This window comes from Balaenoptera physalus (genome assembly GCF_965194825.1).
Source record: "Balaenoptera physalus genome assembly, chromosome: 5".
Taxonomy (NCBI): domain Eukaryota; kingdom Metazoa; phylum Chordata; class Mammalia; order Artiodactyla; family Balaenopteridae; genus Balaenoptera; species Balaenoptera physalus.
The window spans coordinates 9,116,737-9,137,555 of NC_138884.1; the positions used below are offsets into that span (position 1 = coordinate 9,116,737).

The 20,819-nt window shown below is 39.1% G+C and overlaps 1 protein-coding gene across 2 annotated transcripts in view; it reads right to left on the minus strand.

Moving 5' to 3' along the window:
* The window catches only part of PPM1K (protein phosphatase, Mg2+/Mn2+ dependent 1K), a 22,564-nt gene continuing 1,745 nt past the window's right edge, over positions 1-20,819 (minus strand). For both annotated transcript variants that reach the window (XM_082461827.1, XM_082461828.1), the window contains exons 2-7: positions 16,243-16,756; positions 14,860-14,960; positions 7,565-7,730; positions 7,263-7,407; positions 5,807-5,941; positions 1-3,698 (exon numbers count right to left, since the gene is read on the minus strand). In XM_082461827.1, coding sequence (XP_082317953.1) covers positions 3,567-3,698; positions 5,807-5,941; positions 7,263-7,407; positions 7,565-7,730; positions 14,860-14,960; positions 16,243-16,682 — 1,119 coding nt within the window. In that variant the 5' untranslated portion in view covers positions 16,683-16,756 and the 3' untranslated portion in view covers positions 1-3,566. The remainder of the gene's footprint in view (positions 3,699-5,806; positions 5,942-7,262; positions 7,408-7,564; positions 7,731-14,859; positions 14,961-16,242; positions 16,757-20,819) is intronic.

Genomic DNA, 20,819 nt, shown 5'->3' on the forward strand with positions numbered 1-20,819 from the left:
TTTGATTTTAAAGTGTTTAATGCATGTACTTTATTTAAATGTTGCTTTGAACACTGAGATATGATTTTAGGATGCTTACAGTTACTCTAATACATACTTTTAAAACAATGGTCAAAGCAGCAATTACATCAGCCCACTCCAGAAGTGCTACACACCCAATTAGTACTTTGGTAAATTATAAAAGAAATGTACACAAGAGCACTTTAGCAGAAACTAATTTGGGAGACAGCAAACTGCTAAATTCTGTACAGGAATCCGGTGGCAGAAGAGTCATTCTTGGAGATGGAACAACGCCGTGACTTCACAGCCTAGAATGCGCAATACGACCATCAGTGGACCATTTCAACCATCTGACAACCAAGGGGAGCTGCCAGAGAGTCAAGCGGTCTCATTCCAGATGCCAAAAGCAACAGGCAGGTCATCACACAGTTCGGCTTCTAAAGACATGACTTCTTATTTCTGCTGAAGTCATCCAGATAAGTGAATATAATAAAATGCAATACAACGTAACCCAACCAGAATTTTATGTCACTTTGCACAGACGCGGGTATGTGAACTCAAGTGCTAAAGGAAAATACAAATACATGTTTGTGTTTAAGGGTTCAATGCTAAACTTTAACCATCCCTTCCCCCACTGCACCTTGAAGCGTTTTCTTATTATAATATTACTGTGAAATTAAATCCTTGTCCATTCTTAGAAAGAAAACTAAATGTCCTGTCTGATACTGAAGAGTTAGTATAGGCCTACTCATTCTCTGCCAAGATTGGTTTTAAAAAAAATTAAATTCCACTTAGAAAAAATAATTTCTATTTAAATTACATGCTAACAATTCTTCAAAGTAAGCAATTCCCATCATACAGTACAGAAATTCAAAACTGATCCTGCCAAAACTTTATTTTTTCAGAAAAAGTGCATAAAACTTTGACGCACTTAACACAAGGGTCTGTAACAAACAGTTGATGGAAAGCAGGACTGCATTTACACTTGAATATATAAGGTACTTAAGAATTTATACTTGTGAAAAATCACAATGATTTTAAGACGATTTTGCCAAATCAATGATGGCAAATAAAGTTAGGCAACGCATTTTAGAAAGATGATTTATATACTACATATAAATGAAAGGCAAACATAAATACAATTGATTTAAGTTTAATTACATTAATATAATTTACACCATACCTATACCCACATGGTAATAGCCACATGGCAAATTCACAGTTATAACTAAAAAACAATTTAGAACAGTCCTTTTGTTCCACTACTATTTGCGTAATTCCCAGTAATAGACTTAGAAGCCTAATACGTGTATGCTTATCTTTTATGGATTATAATAATCTATAAGTTATACTTCAACATTGTGGCTTGAAAAACAGACACTAGTGTGTTTTTATGATTTAGTCAAAGCTGACTAGTTTCAGGTTTTAAAAACTTTCAGGTTGAGCAGAGCAAAATCCACTCCAGACCAAGGCCTGCATGTCCTACAAATTCTTCTTTGTCACAGATGGCAATCCACCCAATGCGTCAGTGACTCTTAAACCTCTGAAGTCAACAACATCACTCCCACACTTGTTTTTTAAAGTAAAAGAGAGGAATAGCAATGTGAAGAATTCAAAACAAAAATAAAACCTACATTTTTAGAAGGTCATCTTGTGCTTTAGAGTTTCTGTTTGCTTGTTAGTTTGGAAACTCTCCATACTCCTAAATGTAGCTTCCATGTTTATGTCCCAAGACCCTACTCAGAAAGAGGGAGAAAGTTTTCCAGGTTTCTTAGCCTACCTTTGGTTCCTCACTTCCCAGGCAATGAATAGGAGACCGTATCCTTTCTTGTAATGTTTTTCTTTCTTTTACCAAACTTTCTTGGAAAAAAAAAAAAAACCTTGAAATATTTCCATACCACTTTTTCCCAAAGGATAATTCCTGATTAATACAGGCAGGAAAACTCAAGATTTATTTTCTTCCATTCCCCAAAAGGGGAGATGTGAATATTGATGTTGTGCCCTCTTCCTTCTAATAAGCCTTGAGTAAAACTTAAAGAAAAGTCAACCTGAAAACTAAGAGTTGAAGGTACATCAACTTTATCGTTTTGGTTTTTCTTTTGTTTCCACAGAACTCCACGTCGTTCTTAACACTTCAGTATTTTTCTCACATCCTATTATTTTATATGCAAATTACAATATAGCAATGTAGCTTCAAATGCTGTTCTGTTCCTAGGTTTTTCCACATAAGTTACCCACCACAAAATATCTCCTACAGCCATTTTTAATCTCTTTCCTTATCTCCCAGTAACCACTGGCTCTCCACTCTGAAACTTCCCTCAGTTTGTCAAGAGTTCCTAGAGATAAACATATCAATAATTGAAAGCTAACTGGTGAAGGAGCTATGCAGGATTGTTCCCTTTCATTGTCCATTAGTCTAAAATATACATATGTACATACACCTACACATACAACAAATTTACACTGTCCACAGAAATAAACTGCAGATGTAATTCCATACACACACTTAGAGATTCACATTTTAACAGCAAACTTACACACAGATATAAGGAAATATAGTTTTATACTCCTAAATTACATAGCAAGCTGGAATAGATAAGGCTTTTTTTTTTTTAAGATTTATTCTTTCTTAGGAGTCTTAGAAAACGGAGACATAAACCTCAAGCTATGTCTGTAGCAGTTATCAGTCAATGTGGGATTATTTTTACTGACAAATTATCCGACTTGCTTACTCTATACAAAAAGTGATATAAACATACTGTATACAAAACACAAAACAGAGAATTCGAGATAACAAATGGAAACGTTATACAAAATACTTGATACTGTCAGTACGTAACTCTGTATAGCTTTGACCAAAGAACTCTTAGCCTGGACATTCTTTTCTGATATGAAGGAAGGGTCATAGCTATATAGCATTCTTACCTACAGAAAAACAGGAATGAATTGACTGGGGGCAGGAGAGACCTGGTGACACAGTTGAAATACGTAAGTGCACTGTTGTACATATGTATACAGCTTAGCAGTGTCATGTTAGCTGAATTAATTTCTTTTGCATTGTTACATTCACCAGTAGGTGATCCAGAGTACAAAATACAGTAACAGAGAACTCAGTTTTCATACTTACTGCTTGGTACAGTTATTAAAAATAAACACTTGCAGATAACCATTGAGTAGCTGTCAAAATACTGACTAGTTTTGAAGAACTTGAAGGCCAAGAACCTGGTCAAATGAATAAAGATCAGAAATGATCAAAAGAAATTCATATAGAAATTTAACACTCAGCAAGTGTATCAAAACCATTTTTCATTTGCTCACTCAGAGACTCATTCACAATAGCTGAATTACACGTATTTATACTGAGTTATGTACAGTTAGTTGAACATAAATATGACAGGTACTTACGAAAAACTACTATGTAGATGGTTACTAAGTTTATAGTGATTTGTGTACTGATCTAGTGAGTCCTAGGGTCACCTTGGTACAGTCGACTTTTTAAAATCTTATCAGTTTCTTGACACAATCAGTGAAAAACTGCACAGAAACTCCCAAGTCCCAGCAAGTGATCAGGCCCATCGTCCACTGGAGGCAAAGCTTCTGCTGAATGAGAAGTTGATTTCAGAGGTCTTGTATTTTCCCCAAGCACCAAAAGGCACTACTACTGCAGTAGTGTTATCTTCAGTACCATACTGTATTGCCTGCAAGTTACGGCAGGAAGGAAGAGATGAACAATGGAAATCAGAGTTTGTACAAAAAGAAATCAGCCTTTCTCTGGAAGGCCAAACTGGTTTAAAACATAGTGACTAACGCAATTATTTCACAGTGGTTTGTATCAATTGCATATAGGATAACTAATGTCCCAAACAACTGCATTAACTATATGCCACTGTAGCAGTTTTGGCAATAAATACACCAGTGGACTAAGGTACAAGATATGTAGCTCCTGAAGAAGAAAACACATGTAAAGCATTTAACATAGGCACTAATGCAGGGCTAAGGATTCAGTGTTAGCTCTTACCTAGCAATTCTGCTCCTAGGAATTTAGCTTAAAGAAATAATAACCTAAGGAAATGGATGTGTATAAAGATAGAAAACTGTAAGAAAGTTTATTACAGTCTACACAAAACAGAAAATTGGCATAAACTAAACTTCCTACAGTGGAATTATAAATCAATTTTAGGAACTAATGCAAATAGCAAATTATATAGTCAGCATTAATAAGTGCTTGGGATTACAGCAAATGTACTTCAAAAGACCTCAGAGCCTGGGACTTCCTGGGTTCGATCCCTGGTCCGGGAAGATCCCACATGCTGCGGAGCAACTAAGCCATGTGCCACAACTATTGAGCCTGCGCTCTAGAGCCCGCGAGCCACAACTACTGAGCCTGCATGCCACAACTACTGAAGCCCGCGCACCTAGAGCCCGTGCTCCTCAAGAGAAGCCGCCGCAATGAGAAGCCCGCGCACCACAACGAAGAGAAGTTCCTGCTCGCCGCAACTAGAGAAAGCCCGCACGCAGCAACGAAGACCCAACGCAGCCAAAAATAAATAAATAAATTTATTTATTAAAAAAAAAGAAAATACCTCAGAGCCTGAGGTCAAAACTCTGAAGAAAAAGATTGATAAAAAATATGTGATATAGGGGCTTCCCTGGTGGCGCAGCGGTTGAGAATCTGCCTGCCAGTGCAGGGAACATGGGTTCGAGCCCTGGTCTGGGAAGATCCCACATGCCGCGGAGCAACTAAGCCCGTGCGCCACAACTACTGAGCCTGCTCTCTAGAGCCCGCGAGCCACAGCGACTGATCCCGTGAGCCGCAACTACTGATCCCGTGAGCCACAACTACTGAAGCCCGCGCACCTAGAGCCCATGCTCTGCAACAAAGAGAAGCCACCGCAATGAGAAGCCTGTGCACCACAGCAAAGAGTAGCCCCTGCTCGCCACAACTGGAGAAAGCCTGCATGCAGCAATGAAGACCCAATGCAGCCAAAAATAAATAAATAAATAAAGTTAAAAAAAAAAAAAAAAAAAAGAGCTATCTATCCAAACAGAGTATTAACACATGGAAATTTTACATTTTTTTTTTACTGGATATTATCCAGCTTCCAAATTTTAGCTCTGACTGGCACACCGACATACCACTCATCCATACACCTTTTTGTATTTGTTTGTTTTTACACACCCATTTTTCAAAACCAGAAATTGACTATGCTACAGTGATTCTATATCGGATATTCATGTGGAGCAGTCTAGTTTAAAATGGTCTAGTGGTTGGATTCAGGAGCTCGGCTGTCTGGGTTTGAAGACCAGTTCTGCAACGTGACAATCTTGCCATCTTGAGTAAGTTACTTAATGTCTCGGCCTCTGTGCCTCTGCTCTCTTCCTCTGTGAAGAAGGGATAATTCTAGCTCCAGCCTCAGAGGGTTATCATGATGATTAATTACATGAGTTAAATACATATGAATAGAAGAGTGCCTGACACACAGTGACATTAGTATTTGCTAATGTTATAATTTACCAATGCTGTTACTATCATTTCAAAATGTGTACAAAGCCAAAAAATAAACGTAGCTCATTTCCTTGGCATATTAATTTTACTTAACTACTTGGAAGAATTGTAAAAAAATTTTTAATTGGAAATATTATGGAGTCAAGCGTAAAATTCAATGTAATACTAAATCTAAAACGCAAGATTTCAAAGAAATCTCCAGTCAGTGGTGGCCCCTCCAGGCTGCACCGAAACCTGCACCTGGCTTTGTCCTCTCCTCCCCGCCCTGGGACTTCTCTAGCAGAAGCTCTGCGGTGTCACCTGTTCAGTAACTGCATGGGCTGCTTCATTGGGATCATGGCATTGATTGACGAAGTCACAAATCTCTTGACTGTTTACCATGAAGTTAATTCCATCTGTAGTGAGGACCAGGAAGCTGTCATCAGCATGATGTAGCTGCAATCAGAACCAAATGCACAGGATTATAAACTAGGCTCAGCCTTAGAAAAATCTTCATAATTCAACAATTTTATCTGTTTTCTGAGTGGTCGTCCGTGTTTCAGAGCTTGTAGGCAAACAGAGTGAAAATGGAAGGCCTGCATTTAGGGCAAAAATAGCAACATTTAGCATCAGTCAGGGAGGACAAACCTAACATTTACTTAGTAACACCATGGAGGCAGAAGCCAGATAGCTAAGTGCTGACAGGCAGCTTGATGTAACGGCTGAGAGCACTGTCTCCGGAGCCAGGCTTCCTGGGTGTGAAACCCACCTTTTTCAACTGGGCAAACATAGGTAGGTTGAAGTGTATATGCTCCAGATTTGTTTTCTCTGTAAAATGGGGTAGGAGTAGCTATTTTGAACAGAGCCTGGCACATAGTAAACTGCTATGTAAGTATTTGTTAGACGAAATGAATATAAGTGGGATATCTATAAGACATAAAATTGTTCAATAAATTAACAATCATTTGCTGCCATTACTGGGAGCCTACACTGTAATGTGCCAGGTACTAGAGCAGGCGGGGGGTTGGCACAGGTGAAGTGTCAGCTCACCACTGGGTGTATGCTGGGGGAAGTGTAGCGTAATGGGGGCAATGATTAGTAGCAAGCAGAAGATGTCACAGCAAGAGAGGTGGGACAATTATTTAGCTTGGTGGAAAAAGGAAGTCAGGCTCATCTTCCAAGGGAGGGTGATGCTGAATGACGAGGCGCAGGTGAGGAAGGGCAGTTCCGTGATGCTTCCGGGCACATTCCACAGCAGGGTGAGACAAAGCCAACACTTCATCATACGTTAGGCCAGGAAAGTACTATCTTATTTTCTCTGAAAAGTTTATCTATCCTTCCATTAATAACTTCTTTTTAAAAGCCATTCTGGGGACTTCCCTGGCGGTCCAGTGGTTAAGAATCCGCCTTCCAACGCAGGGGATGCGGGTTCAATCCCTGGTCGGGGAACTGAGATCCCGCATGCCGCGGGGCAACTAAGCCCGTGCGCCGCAACTACTGAGACCATGCTCTCTGGAGCCCGAGCGCCACAACGAGAGAGGAGCCCACGCACCGCGAGGAAGAGCCTACGTGCCGCAAGGAAAAGATCCCAAGCGCCACAAGTAAGACCCGACGCAGCCCCGAAACAATAAATAAATAAATAAATAGATAGTTTTTCAAAAACTAAGAATAAAAGTCACTCTGGCTTCCGTTAAGGCTTCCAAGAAAGCCTGCGGCTGGAGACAATCCTGCATTCATTCCTCGCCTGTGTATCAAGGGTTTGCACGTCCTTTCTTACCTTAATCCTCTTTGTTTCCGGTTCTGCTATCACACCGCTGGTTTTAAGATCCAGATCTCCAAGACTCCTGGTCATCGCGAGCCTGCCGTTCACGTGAGGCTGTCCCAAACTATTCCAAGCTACAAAACCGCCACATTTCTTAATCCTGGTCAAAAAAAGTTAAAAGACTATGCCGTGTTACCCAGAAGACCAAGGCTCCGTTAAACTTAAGCATAAAATCAGTTTAAAATGCAAGGTTTTATCTCTATCTTGAACGATATGAATACCATCCTTATAGAAAGATTGACCAGTGGAGGTGGTACCTTTCTTTTTCATCTTTTCTTTCTGGAGTGTGGTCGATTGTCAGCTTCATGGGTTTCCCTTTTCTGCACAAAATAGCTCGGCTATCCCCAACACTGGCTACAACCAGTTCAATACCATCTCGCAAAAGGGCTACTGTTGCGGTAGTCCCAGAGGTCAGAAGGGTCGCTGCAAACGTGATGAAAAAGAGTACAGGTCAGTGACAGTCAAATGACTGGGTATGGACTTCTTATTACAAGATAAAGCACAGGCATGTTAAACTAATGCTGAAATGTATCATTCTAATTTAACTAGAGCTATGCAAATAAAATGCAAATGAAGTACGTAAGTAAGAGCATGCAGAGAAAGAGGTGTTTTGTTCAGTAACAAGGCTCCATGCAAACAGAAGAAGTTGCTAACCTAATTTGGTAAAAAATGCATCACTGTCTCCAAATGGCTTCTATTTCTATGCAGTAGGGTTCACTTGAATAGATCATTATTACTCCTCTGTGTGTACATCAGGTGTTGGGATTCAGGGTGTTACATTTTAATTAGATTGGCTAATATGGCAGGATGATTTGGGTCTACAGAGCCCATTCAGGCAAGCCAACTTTTCTAAGATCTATACACTCAGCGTTTTTCTTCCATTTCGTACCCCTATCGTGGGAAATTATTATCAGTTAACAGGCTAAATAAGCAAGATATGCCAAGTGCACCATGGGCTCTTCAAGTACTATATTTTATATTCTTTCCTTCTACACCTGTTTTAATTTTACAAATGTTCACCAAAAAAAAAAAAAAAAAAAAAAAATCCTAAAATGGGCAAAGGTCCACATTCTTTTCTTCTTTGTCCTCCCCAGACATGAAACAAAGGTACAGCCGTCATTATATTAGGAGTAAATCTGGAGGGCAGGGAACGAAATTCATTCTAGTTTCCCATAAACTTGGTATAGTTCACACTTGTAGCTCCAGCGGGATCTAAAACAATCAGTCTGTCCCCACATGCAGGACAGTACTGCCAAGTGCCAGTCCTGTGGTCAAGCCCTGGGCCCAGAGCGCTCCAAGAATATTAATTTCCTCTGACCAATAACAAAATTACATGTTGCTTGGCTGGAGGTCACCGCTATTTCCTCCATCCAATCCAAAGTGCATTTTTGCATCTTTCTTTGGTGTATTCTAACAGTGTCTGCCCTAAGTTCTTTACCACTTGTTAAAGTTTTTGAGGGTGCATTGAGCCTTGTCAAAGCGAGAATACTGTGAAATTATGGGCTAAAAAGGAAAGGAAATTGAAAAAAATCAAAAAAGATAGCATTTAAAGCAGGTATTATCTTCAGTAACATGGTTAATTCTTTAAAGCATCTAAGTAAAATATTCAGGTGATCATCTAAAGATGATTTTGACTTCAAAGGCAGATTTAGGAAAAATGAAGTGCTGTTGACTGACTGAGGCTCAGTCTTTCCCATTTTTTTTTTAAGACAATTTTAAAAACAGCAGTAATGCATTTTGGAAAGATATATATGCATGTATTTTCCAATCAGTATATTAAAATGCCTGCTTTAATCAGAAGAGGAAAATGGAAAAAAACATGAATAAACCCTGCTTAATCTTCTATATCCGTGCCGAATTTACTTTATGGAGAACGAGCATTTATAGGTTGCACTATCTTCCCATTTATCTCTTTTGATTTTGGAACTGCTGTGCCAAAGTAGTATCATCTTGGCAAAACTAAAATACATTACATGTCGTTGTTGTACAACACAAACGTTTTAGTGTATCAGTGATGTTGATATTACAAATGTCAACTTGTGAGTGTCCTAGAACATTATACAAGGGAAGCTTTACAGTTTCACCTCTGTAATCTTTTCAAATGATTAGAAGAGCCAGGCGAGAAAACACAGGCGTTTACTCAGATGCTACCCGTCCAGGGAGTTTAGTATTCTCCTTTGTTTAAACTGTCAGGAGCAGCTTTTTTCTTTTTTCTTTTTTTTTTTTTTTTTGGCCGCGCTACACAGCAGCATGTGGGATCTTAGTTCCCTGACTAGGGATCGAACTGGTGTTCCCTGTGGTGCAAGCTCGGAGTCTTAACCACCAGGGAAGTCCCAGGAGCAGCTTTTTCTTAAAAGTGGTTTTTCATTGGCTACAACAAGAGTTAAAACTTCATAAACGAAAACTTCAAGTTTAGCTGCTTAGGATTATAATTTATGGCTCTGCCATATGGAAATTTAAAAGAGCTTGAGTTTTTAACCAACCCAACTTCACAGTTCCAAAATCCCAGGATGTATGGGAAAGTTTTCAAAACTGTTGATTCTGGTTTGCTAAGCATCTAAGAATATAAATATTAAATCAGCATTTATTTGCATTTAACATGGAAGTAAAAATTCTCACTTTTTTCCCTAACAACAAAACTATAAAACTAAGACATCTTTCAATAAGTTCTTAACACTCACTGGACATTTTCTACTGCAAGTCATCTCAACTAATGGGACAAACAGGATGTGGGAACCTTCCAGTAGTCCAGGCTAGGAACCGCTGGACTCCTTCACCTGGGACAAAATTAAGCAGATCTCTCTTTCCACTGAAGCCCAGCATATAGTGTCCACGGGCTCCAGGTCTAGAGCTGCTGACCGGGCACAGTTCTCTGCCACAAATAACACGCACAGAGGCAAAGAGGAAATTCACCCAGGAATTGCGCTCAAACATTACAAACCTGCAACACAGGGGAGGGTAGAGAAAGAGCTGCAAAATAAGGGGAAGGGTTTTATTTTGGTGAAACTTTCACTAGCAAATTATATAATATTCCGGGAGATGCCAAATCAATGATTCCAAAACTCAGTTTGCCCAAGTTGATGGTATTTTGTAGTTGAGTCTGTTTTTCATCACAGAGCAACGCTTCTTAGTTTTGTGGCTTCGCAAGGTAGGAAAACCTATATACAAATGTATGTGTACCAAGACACATATTGTGGTGACACAGACACACATCTACATACTCATGCACACACACACACAGTCAGTCAGTCAGTCTTGAAGAGTAAATCAGTACCTTTACTGAGTTGAAAAAAATGCACTGTAAATTTGTTTGGTATCAATATCAGAACTGTCTCAGTTCCAAAAGGGAAAATTCATGGGAATTCATGGGTAGAGCACTGAATGGTTCGTATCTGACAAGCATACCAGAGAGGATGTAAACTACAGTATACCACCAAATTACTGGGATTTAAGTATAAATCAAGAAGGAATCAAAGCACCTCCTATACCAGATATAAGGAGTGACTTATTTGTTAATGGTGCTAAATGCAGGGATTTTAGTATCTAGAAGGCATTTTTTGAGTAGATGATTAGTTTAAATTAATTGTTTAAATAAAGGCTAGCAAGGCTCTTGAGCTCTAATGAATGTTTACAATTTTATGTAATTCATAAAATGGGAGTTTCTGCAGCTCTCTCTTTCCTCCAGGGTTGCAGGTCAATATATCAAAAGAAAAATGATCAAGATTCTGAATGGCAACATAAAGAGTAAAGCTGTACTTTTCAAAGTATAACCCCCCCTAGTAATTATTCAACTGTGTAAAAAATAATATGTATAAACCAATACAGTTTCAATGTTTATCAAAAATGGGCATTCTAGACATGTATGAACCATAAACACTAAATCAGTAACAAGTTGAAGCAGTAACAGCACAATAAGAATATCTCTTCAATGCTGTCCCTATTTTTTTGCTTTTGGCTGCCTCCAACATAAGAAGGGAAATCAAAAACATTGCATTTCTCACACTGGTTATTTTTTAGTTTAATTCTTCCATAAAGAGATCAAGTAACATGAAGAGCATGGAAGTTTCCAATGAGACTCACAATGCTGCCACCAACGTCTCCCACTCTGAACGTCAGAGCAAGTCTTCTCTTTTTGATCCATTTGTCTCTTGGGGAGCTTTGTTGCTTTCAAATCTTAAGCAATCTAGAAACACTTCGAAGAGTTTATCGGATATATAGGATATCATCTAAGTTTTCTACCATCTGGTTTAAGTGACAATTTGTTCATTAAACAATAGACTAATGGGACATCATTTGAACTTACTGGCTGGTTTCATTAATTGTAAAAATACACATGACTGGAATAAAATGAATACAAAATATTCAAAGATGACGATGAAATTAGCTATTTATAAATAAGGGTAAATGGAAAATGCATCTAAAACAAATCAATAAAAATAGCCAGCAATTTCTTAAGGGCTGTTTCTTGATAAGTGGCATTCTGATTTTATTCTCCTCAAACTACCCCCATTTCAAACTGAAATAGTAAATATTTTAAATGCTAGCGAGATAATTTGAAGTATTTTATGCAGATATTGGATGAAAGTCTTAAAAAGAAGAGAGTGTTTTATTTTCACTTCATTATTTTCACTTCCTTTTGAGAAAGCTAATAGTATGACGTGGGGCACTCTTCCCTACCTGAAATTCCAGCATTAGTGATTCATTCCTATGGTTTAACCAATCTCTTTTCAGCTTTCCTTACTCAAAACTCAAATCCCCCCTAGAAGTGATAACTCATTAAAATATATACATTATATTAATAATTCGGTTGAATCAGCTATAGGATAATCAAGGAGTAAGTTATAATAACTTCGGTAAGAAAGAGTAGGCAGTGGAGATCAGTTTAGTCCAAATAATTATTGAGAACCTTCCAGACTCTCTACAGGGTCCTGAACCCTAGAGATTCAAAAATGAATAAGCCATGGCCCCTGCCCTCAAGCTGATCACAGAAAGGGTTCAAGGAGGGAAAATGGAGCTGATGCTAAAAGAAAAGGTGAAAGAAACTGGAGAGGGCAAACTGCACTTACTTCACAATTTTATTTAACTAGCATCGGTCCTACTCACAGCTATGCCAAAAAGAATATTATTCGCTCTTATAATACTGATACTGCTTCAGTTCTTACTAAAAACTAAAAAATGTTTTTTAATTTCAATAATAACTTTGAAATCTGAAGTGGTACACGTCTTTTTTTTTTTTTTTAAATCCACATATTGAAAGGTTAAACAACGTACAGCATCCCATCTTTAGTGGCTTTAATATATTTGATAAAATAGCCCCCAAATATCAAAAGGCAATTTTTGCCACCTTTGAAAGCCTTGGCAACTGATTAAGAATAAATTTAAAGTTGTTCTCAAAATACTTACTTAAAAAAAAAACCACACAGACTAATTGATCTATAAGAATGCATCCAAAGTAAGACTTAAGAACAACAATGTCATAACAGACCCTTTCTTTTTCTTTTAGTAGTACACGAAGCATCATTCTGTCATGCTCCATTATACTTGCAAGCAAATGGCCATTAAATGAAAAATAAATTTTAGAATATCTTATGAAAGGTCTGAGATCATTAACTCAAAGTATGTGACAGAGGAACTAAGTTAAATAAATACATTTTCATTTCATTATTAGAAATGAAGTACATTTTTATGATGAATTTCTTTGCACAACTGAATTGATGTGAGAAAGGTATCTTTAGAAAGGTTCTTTTAAGGTAGGCAAGTTAAGTCAATTCTCTCCCTAAGTTCGAAATTCCCTTTAACTGTAATTTATTATTTAATAAATGAAAGGAGTACTCTCACATTTTATACCAAATCTATCACTGTTTTAAGCATCTTGGTCAAGTAGATCCTTTACAAAAGGGCTGACTGCACCCGTGAAGGGTTAATGGTTTTTGACTGTTGGCCACATTCCCATGGTAAACTTGAACATTCCTTTCTGAAAACCTTGCCCAGTGAGCTCTACCTATTTACACAACAGCTGGGGCACACCACCTGCACTACGGGCCGATAAACTTCGTGATGTGATACACAGCCGACCTGCTTATGGATGAGATAAGAGCATACCAATATTCAGCGTTATAAAAATACAACTATAAGAAAGTGTTTTGATGTCTTCTTCACTTTCGTATGTTTTACCCACGGGGAACCAGTACAGAATCTCTTCACTTTTGTATGTTTTACCCACGAGGAACAAGTACAGAATCTTATGCTAAAATCTACCGTCTCTCAACCCTTATTTTCACAAGGTGAGGGGCCAGCTGGAAGGCGGAAAAAAAGTCCAAAGGAACGAAGCAGAGAAAATGGGCCTGAATAATCTACAAACGAGAAAATAAATCCCTGAACTGAACAAAGAGAGTGGACCCTAATGGTTTTTGGAGAAGTATGATGGTGATAAGGTTCTCGACAAAGAGGAGGAAGAACTTCTTAAAATGGCAAATAGACCCCTCCTAGAGTCATCGTCTCTAATACTCATCATTAAATGTGCCCATGAGAGAGGCCACGGTGGGTGCCAGGAATATCTCAGCCCTAACTCTGCAACTGACCTTTTACCTCTCTCTGAGTTTCACTTCCTTATCTGCGAAATGGCGAGAATCTCCAGCCCTACGCACTCCAACTGAAAATTATAAAAATAACATTGCTGTGTACACTTTGACCTCCTTTAAACAAAAGGATGAACAAAACACAGATTAATGTTACTGCATGATTCATTTTCAAATCGGTTATGAGGTCTATATGCATACATTTAAATGGTTGCTGCAGAAGTTTTCAAGATTAACTTTCTGAGCAATAAATTGGGGGGCCAGCTAACCAAAAAACATCAGCTACATTTTCCTGAAATGGTTTTGATAAATTTAGTCAAAATCAGAAACATTTTACTTTCAAAATGTAAGGTCATACGGTACACAAATTCTAAAATTCAGCTGACATGGCCTTGTGTTTAACAAATACAAAAAATGTCAACTAGTTACCACAGGAAAGCTGCAAGATCACGCTTTTTTTTAAGAAATGGAAGAAAAAAATATCTTCCTTCTAATTTTACAGAGTAGTGAATATTAGCCATTGTCCTTTTCTACTGAGGACCAATTAGCAATTTTCTTCTGGTGTGGACATTTATTCTCTGGCTAGATGAGATTACCCTATAGTGAATTTCAGTACTTGCTCATCAGATTCCTCTAAAAAATAAACCCTCTCACAGTACAGACCTCTTGCCCGTAAAACAAGCAATCAAACAGATTAAAAAATGTTTTTTAATCTTTTTAAAATTGAAATTCAATATCAGAACCATTTTGGAGCTCCAATTTCTAAAACAATCTCCAATATATTTCATTTAAAAGTGGATTTAGTTTGGATTCCAAATAACATTTGAAGTGATTCTTCATTTAAAAAATCATTTTCAACATAAGCATCCTTACAAATAAACTTACATTAAAATTCCCACCCCTAAAGGGCTTAAAGTGTTTCCTTTTTCCCTGAAATGCCCCAGGACAGTAAGGAAAGAGATTGCTTTACTTACCATCAGCAGACAGGTGGGCGTGCCTTGCAAAGGCTTTATCTATTTCTAGAAAAGCCAAGGTCAACACAGTTTCCAAGTTCTCCTCCTTAGGAAGCAAATCCCTTCGTGGAGAGGAAAAAAGAGCCCCAAACAATCATTTGACAATAGGTTTCTAGCCTTCCTCTTGGTCCCTCCAGCTAGCAGTCATTCCATACAATGGACCTCCGTGGCTTGCCTTTCAGAGGCTTAAGATCCACATATTAACGAATCAAATTGAGAAAGAATCAGGCACAGAGATAAGCCTTTAAAAACAATAAAATAAAAGCCCAAGTCTCCATCCTTAAAAATTTAATCCTCACTGTCACAACGCTGAGAAGTCAAGAGTTCCTTTGTATTAAATTTAAGCCACTGAGTTCCTTTGTGGAATAAGGCAAAATATATATAAATCAACTGATGAACGGTATGAATAACTATGCTTGGGAAGAAGAGTCACACGGTCATGACTGTCACATGTTCTCCCCCTCTTTTAATTCTAGCAGTAGTGCGACCCTCAAAAATACATCAATAATAATTGCTGTAAATAAACTTTTTAAAGAGCTCCAAAGCACCCTCATTCAAAGCATTTTCCCCATTCTAATGCCAATCATCTAAAGCTGTTTTCAACAAGTATTCCAAGCTACTCACACCACTTGGAAGAATAATTACCACTTCTTGAAGCACTATGTGCCCTGCACTGATAGGAGTAAATGCTACTCACAGATTCTCAGAGGACATGAGATCATGTACTTTGTTATGTTAATTCACTTGAAATGATCACAAGTCAAGTGCTGCAGATTCTGGTCAATGCTCTCACCAAGGCAGTTGTTAAAACATACATATTTCTGCAGCGGTAATAATCATCTGTGATAACTGGCGTGACTCAAGGGCAACGGCTTATTCATAAAACAATAGTGTGAAAGCGCTCAAATAACTACCCTAACAGTGAATGCGGGGGCTTCCCCGGTGGCGCAGCGGTTGAGAGCCCGCCTGCCAACGCAGGGGACAGGGGTTCGAGCCCCGGTCCGGGAAGATCCCACATGCCGCGGAGCAACTGGGCCCGTGCGCCACAACTACTGAACCCGCGTGCCACAACTACTGAAGCCCACGCGCCTGGAGCCCGTGCTCCGCAACAAGAGAAGCCACCGCAATGAGAAGCCCGCGCACCGCAACGAGGAGCAGCCCCCGCTCGCCGCAACTAGAGAAAGCCCGCGCGCAGCAACGAAGACCCAACGCAGCGAAACATACCTACGTACATACATAAAACAGACAAAAAACAGTGAATGTCTCAGCCAAAAGGTGAAAGTTTAAACAGGAAGCATAAGGCACACTGCAAAGAGTGAACGTCATCGTATCATTCGTACGTACAGGATGCATTTCTCCATGTGGGTGTGACAGAAGTCGGCCGCCGCAGGTCCGCCATGGCCATCATACACCGCAAAGTACAGGACTTCGTCTGTCAGCTGAGCAAAGCCAAAGCGGTCTTCGTTCTCTTTTCGTTTGCCAATCTGCGAGGCGCAGCCCACGTTCGCCAAGCTGACTTTGGGAATCGGCTTGCCGTACTTAATGCTGGGCGGCAGCAGGATCGGCTCATCGATGCGGTTGTCCCAGATGCCAAAATTATCCCACGTGGCTGGTCGTCCGCTACCATCAGGGTCAAACCGCGAGCACCTGGTCTCCGAAGTGGAGCTGTGGCACGTGGGCGTCACCCGCCTGTCGTCCTGCAGCAGGCGGGCGCTGAGCAGCGCTCTCCTCCGCACCTGGTTCCCACCACTTCTAACCAAAGTAAGTAAGGCAGCTGTTGACATAACTCCAGAGGACTCAGGAATGAGGGAAAGGTCAATGGAACAGCAGTGGGCTGCCTTCCAGAAAAACGATGCAACTGAGTGGAAAGAAACAGACAGAGAGAGAGACAGAGAGAGAGACTCCATCAGTAATCTCAAATATAACTGATACATCATTAGATAGTACCAAGAATGAAGTCTGTAAAGAAGGTGGCACTTAACAGCCTACTTCTAAGAATCGTGGATCAAAAAAGAATTGATTTACCAACCCCATTCACAGGGTTTAAATTCTGTAAAACTTTGACAACGTGCACAGCTCACAAAGAACAAGTGCTTCTCCAACTTCAACCTACAATCACTTGGGGATCTTGCTAAAATGTAAATTCTGATTCCGTCTGTCAGGTGAGGCCTGAGATGCCGTATTTCAAACCAGCTCCCTGGTCCCGCAAACAAGTTGCTGGTCAGGCAGGCCCACACTTTTGAGTAGCGAGAATATAGAAAACAGGTGTAACTAAATAGTCTTCCCTTCATCAACTCCATTGCTCTGAAGAAAAGGTGGGGAAAAATATTAACAATAACAAAGTCTCTTACGAGAGTTAGAAATTTTTAAAAAACTGGTTAATAGAATATTTATGATAGTTTTGTACTCAAGAGAGTGCCCAAGTTTTGGCAAAGATACCATCTAGGATCTCAGTTCAGTTTAAGATTTCTCAACTTACTAAACTTTATTTTTCTGGTTAATGTAAGTTGGCTCGTGCAAACACGTGCCAGAGGCACAAGGATAAGCCAGCTCTCATGTGTGTGATCTCAGGAACTGGGGGGAACTGCGCGTGCGACAAGCAGCCCTGATTTATGAGCCACTGATCTACGCATTTACATTAACAGCTGCAGCTCGTCCGAAAGCCTCCCCTGGGCGTTTGCAGCGGAAATTCCTACACCCCTGCAGGAAGGGCTGTGTTTCTGGCAGTCTGCCATACAAATAAGGTTCTAAGCAGAAATTCGTGTCCATAGTGTTTCGTTCCGTTACTTTATGAATTAAAAACCAACTGTAAAAAATAGCACAATGTGACGATTTGATAATGCCGGCGGAGGGTATACAGGTGTTATATTATTCTCAACTGCACGTTAGAATTGTTTCACAATAAAAAAATGAATTTGAAAAAAATGTGTCTCCCCAAAAGGCACACATGAACACACACAAAAAGCCCAGCTTGAATCCATCTACAAGAAAATGCATTACAGATTTGAAACAATCATTTTCAAATAAGTTTTTGGACATCAGTCTAGCTGTGTGTAGGAAGGACCATTACTCCTTTCAGTAAGTAAAGCAGCAGAAGGAACGAATGAGGTTCCAAAGCACGCCCTTGGATACCTAAGCAATGCAAGTCATCTGAGCCCTGCCTTCTCAGAATTTAGAAGGAAAACGGCCTCCCAAACTATTAATGGGTCGCAAAAGACTTAGGAGGCCGTTCCCTCTTGGCCTTTCAGCTAATTGCATGTACTAAAGCCTGAAACACTTCTTTTATGACAGTACTGGGGTCGGGGGAGACGTAGCACCTCCGGTTATCAAAGGGAAACCACATCCCATTACCAAAAAAAGAGGTGTTTACTCCTTTGCTTCTGTTTGAAGGTTGTATGTTATTCAAAACCAAAAACTGTGTCAAATAAAGGTAAACTTGTGGAGAACTTTCAAAGTATAATACAATCTAGCAAGTAAGAGAACTAAGTACTAATTCTTGATGGAGATAATTCACAAAGCAGCTTTATGTTATAGAAAAAATAAACTTTAAATATGTTTATTAGAAAACATTCACATTTGAAGAGTGCACCAGAAATTAGCAAAGTACTATTCTTTTGGCTTCAGTCCAAAGCATGTACACCATACTCAGCCTTGTGCCACTCTGTAGTGACACACCTACTTTAAGCAAGAGTTCTAGAATTCCAAACTAGTAAATATTAAGTTTTCTGCAGCTCTTCTAGGATACTCGTCTCTTTTTTTTTCCCTCTCTCTCTTCCAAAAGTAAAATAAATAAAATGAACAGAGCTGCACTCATATCAGGGAACATATATCCGCTGGAAACATTATTTAAGAATGAAAACATGCAGCTTGAGCAGTTTCTTGACGCCTGCATAAAGTAAAATCAGTCTTCAACCTGGCCTCCTTCCTCATTCCTTATTTATACAATCATCTCAGATAGTAAGCAGAATAGTCACAGGAAAATATTTACTTTAAGGCACACTATTGGCTATTGGGGTAGATGAAATGTAACCCAGATATATCGCCAGTTTACAAAACAAGGTCGGCGTCACTTATGCAAGCAGGCGAGTGTCTAAAGAAGTGGTTCAGTCTCCTTCGCCTTACGCAATATAACTAAATCATTACTAATCTGAGGGAACAACTCAAAGAGGACCTGTGTTCCCAAGCTAAAGAACAACTTTGAATTAAACCTGCACATCAAGAAGTTTCCTTCAGAGCTTCAAACTACAAATCAGCCGTCATAGCCCACCCCCACCCATGCCCTGGAAATGACGAGGCGCTGACTAGCAAGTAGAATTTCTACTGTGGGGAAAAAACAAAAGCCTTAAAAAAAAAAGTGTTCTTTATAACAAAAATGGTAGAGAACAAACTGACAAACACCTAAGAAATATTTTTATTATATGTCAGTTCAGCAATTAAAAATGGGCATGGGTTTATCGTTCTGCAAACCAAAAATAGTTATTCAGGAACCCTTTATGTCAATCTCTCAATCGGAAATCAAGGCTAGCTTATTTTCATTTGAACATTTACATTCAGTCTTTGAAAGTCAAAGTAATCCAGAAGAGTCAAAGGGCAGAAGTAATTCTGCTTGAAAGACATTGGAAGACACAAAAATGTCAGAGGAAAAGTTAAATGAACCAAGAGCCCAAGAACACATTATATGCTGCACATTATATTCTACCAGCAAAAATAAAATTTAAAAACTAGACTAAGCAAGAAAATAAAGACAAATAACTGGATTGGAGTCCTAGCTACATAGCAGGTTATTTATATAAGCAGCCTAGCTATACTAATAGTCATATAACGTAAGGAGAAAAAATGGACATTTTTCTTCCACCTAGGCCAAACTGTTTTCCAAATTCTTTTTTACACCCCAATCAAAACGAAATGTATGGCTCAGGATTTACTTTAATCACATGAATTTTTTAAAACGTGTGAGTGTGAGCCTGCATATATTCTACATACTGACAATAAATAAACGCTGAAAATACTTTCCATTTTCATCATTTTAACATTCATTTGTGTGACCAGGCCTCCATCTTCCTCCTCCTCAATGCTTTGGTTAATCTGATACTCTGAAGTCCTGACACAGAACTCTGACAATTGAACAAAGTTGACCCCTGATTGAACAACGCTGACTAGCAGGGGGGATTCCACAAGAGTAGACACAGAGATTCCACAGTAGAGCGCTGGTGAAAAGCCACATCCTGAGAGCAGGAGATCTCAGGTGAAAAGCATCAGAAAGGGGAAAAAAAAAAAAAAAAGGCATTTGGTTTGTAGTAAACTTTTGAAGTATACACTTTGTTTAAAAATAAAAGGCGGGGGTGAGCGATGAAGAAAAGCCACATATACAGCTACAAGACTGCTATGCCTATTTTACATTTTCATCTTATTCCAATTTTATAATCCCGCAATGATTTAAACACCTTGGAGCTGTCCAAATGTACTTTTGGAAAACGGAGGCGCTCACAGCCTCTGGCAGCAGCGTGCACTTGGGATTTGAGTTAAACTGCTCCTGACTGTTGAAAGCAGGTAAAAAGTGCAGTTTATTGCTGTCATGTTAAGCACATGCCAAAATTACTCAGGAGTTCTAAGGATCAGTACTACTGAAACTTGCTTAGATTTATCCCTCTAGCAAAAATATTTAACGAAGTATTCACATTTGCCCATTATAAAGTGGCACTCAGGTATCTTTATATCAGTAACTTATACAATGGAAACACAGTTAATTTTAATATTCTTAAAATAATTCTTTAACCACTCTAGAAAAAAAAAATTCATCCCAATCAATTCAAATATTATGGAAACCTGCAGAATGTATTTCAGGAAATTTGGACTCCAATATCCTCTTTACCAGTACCCTGCTAGGAGGAAGGAAAGAAAATCTACTAGTCTACCTGAGG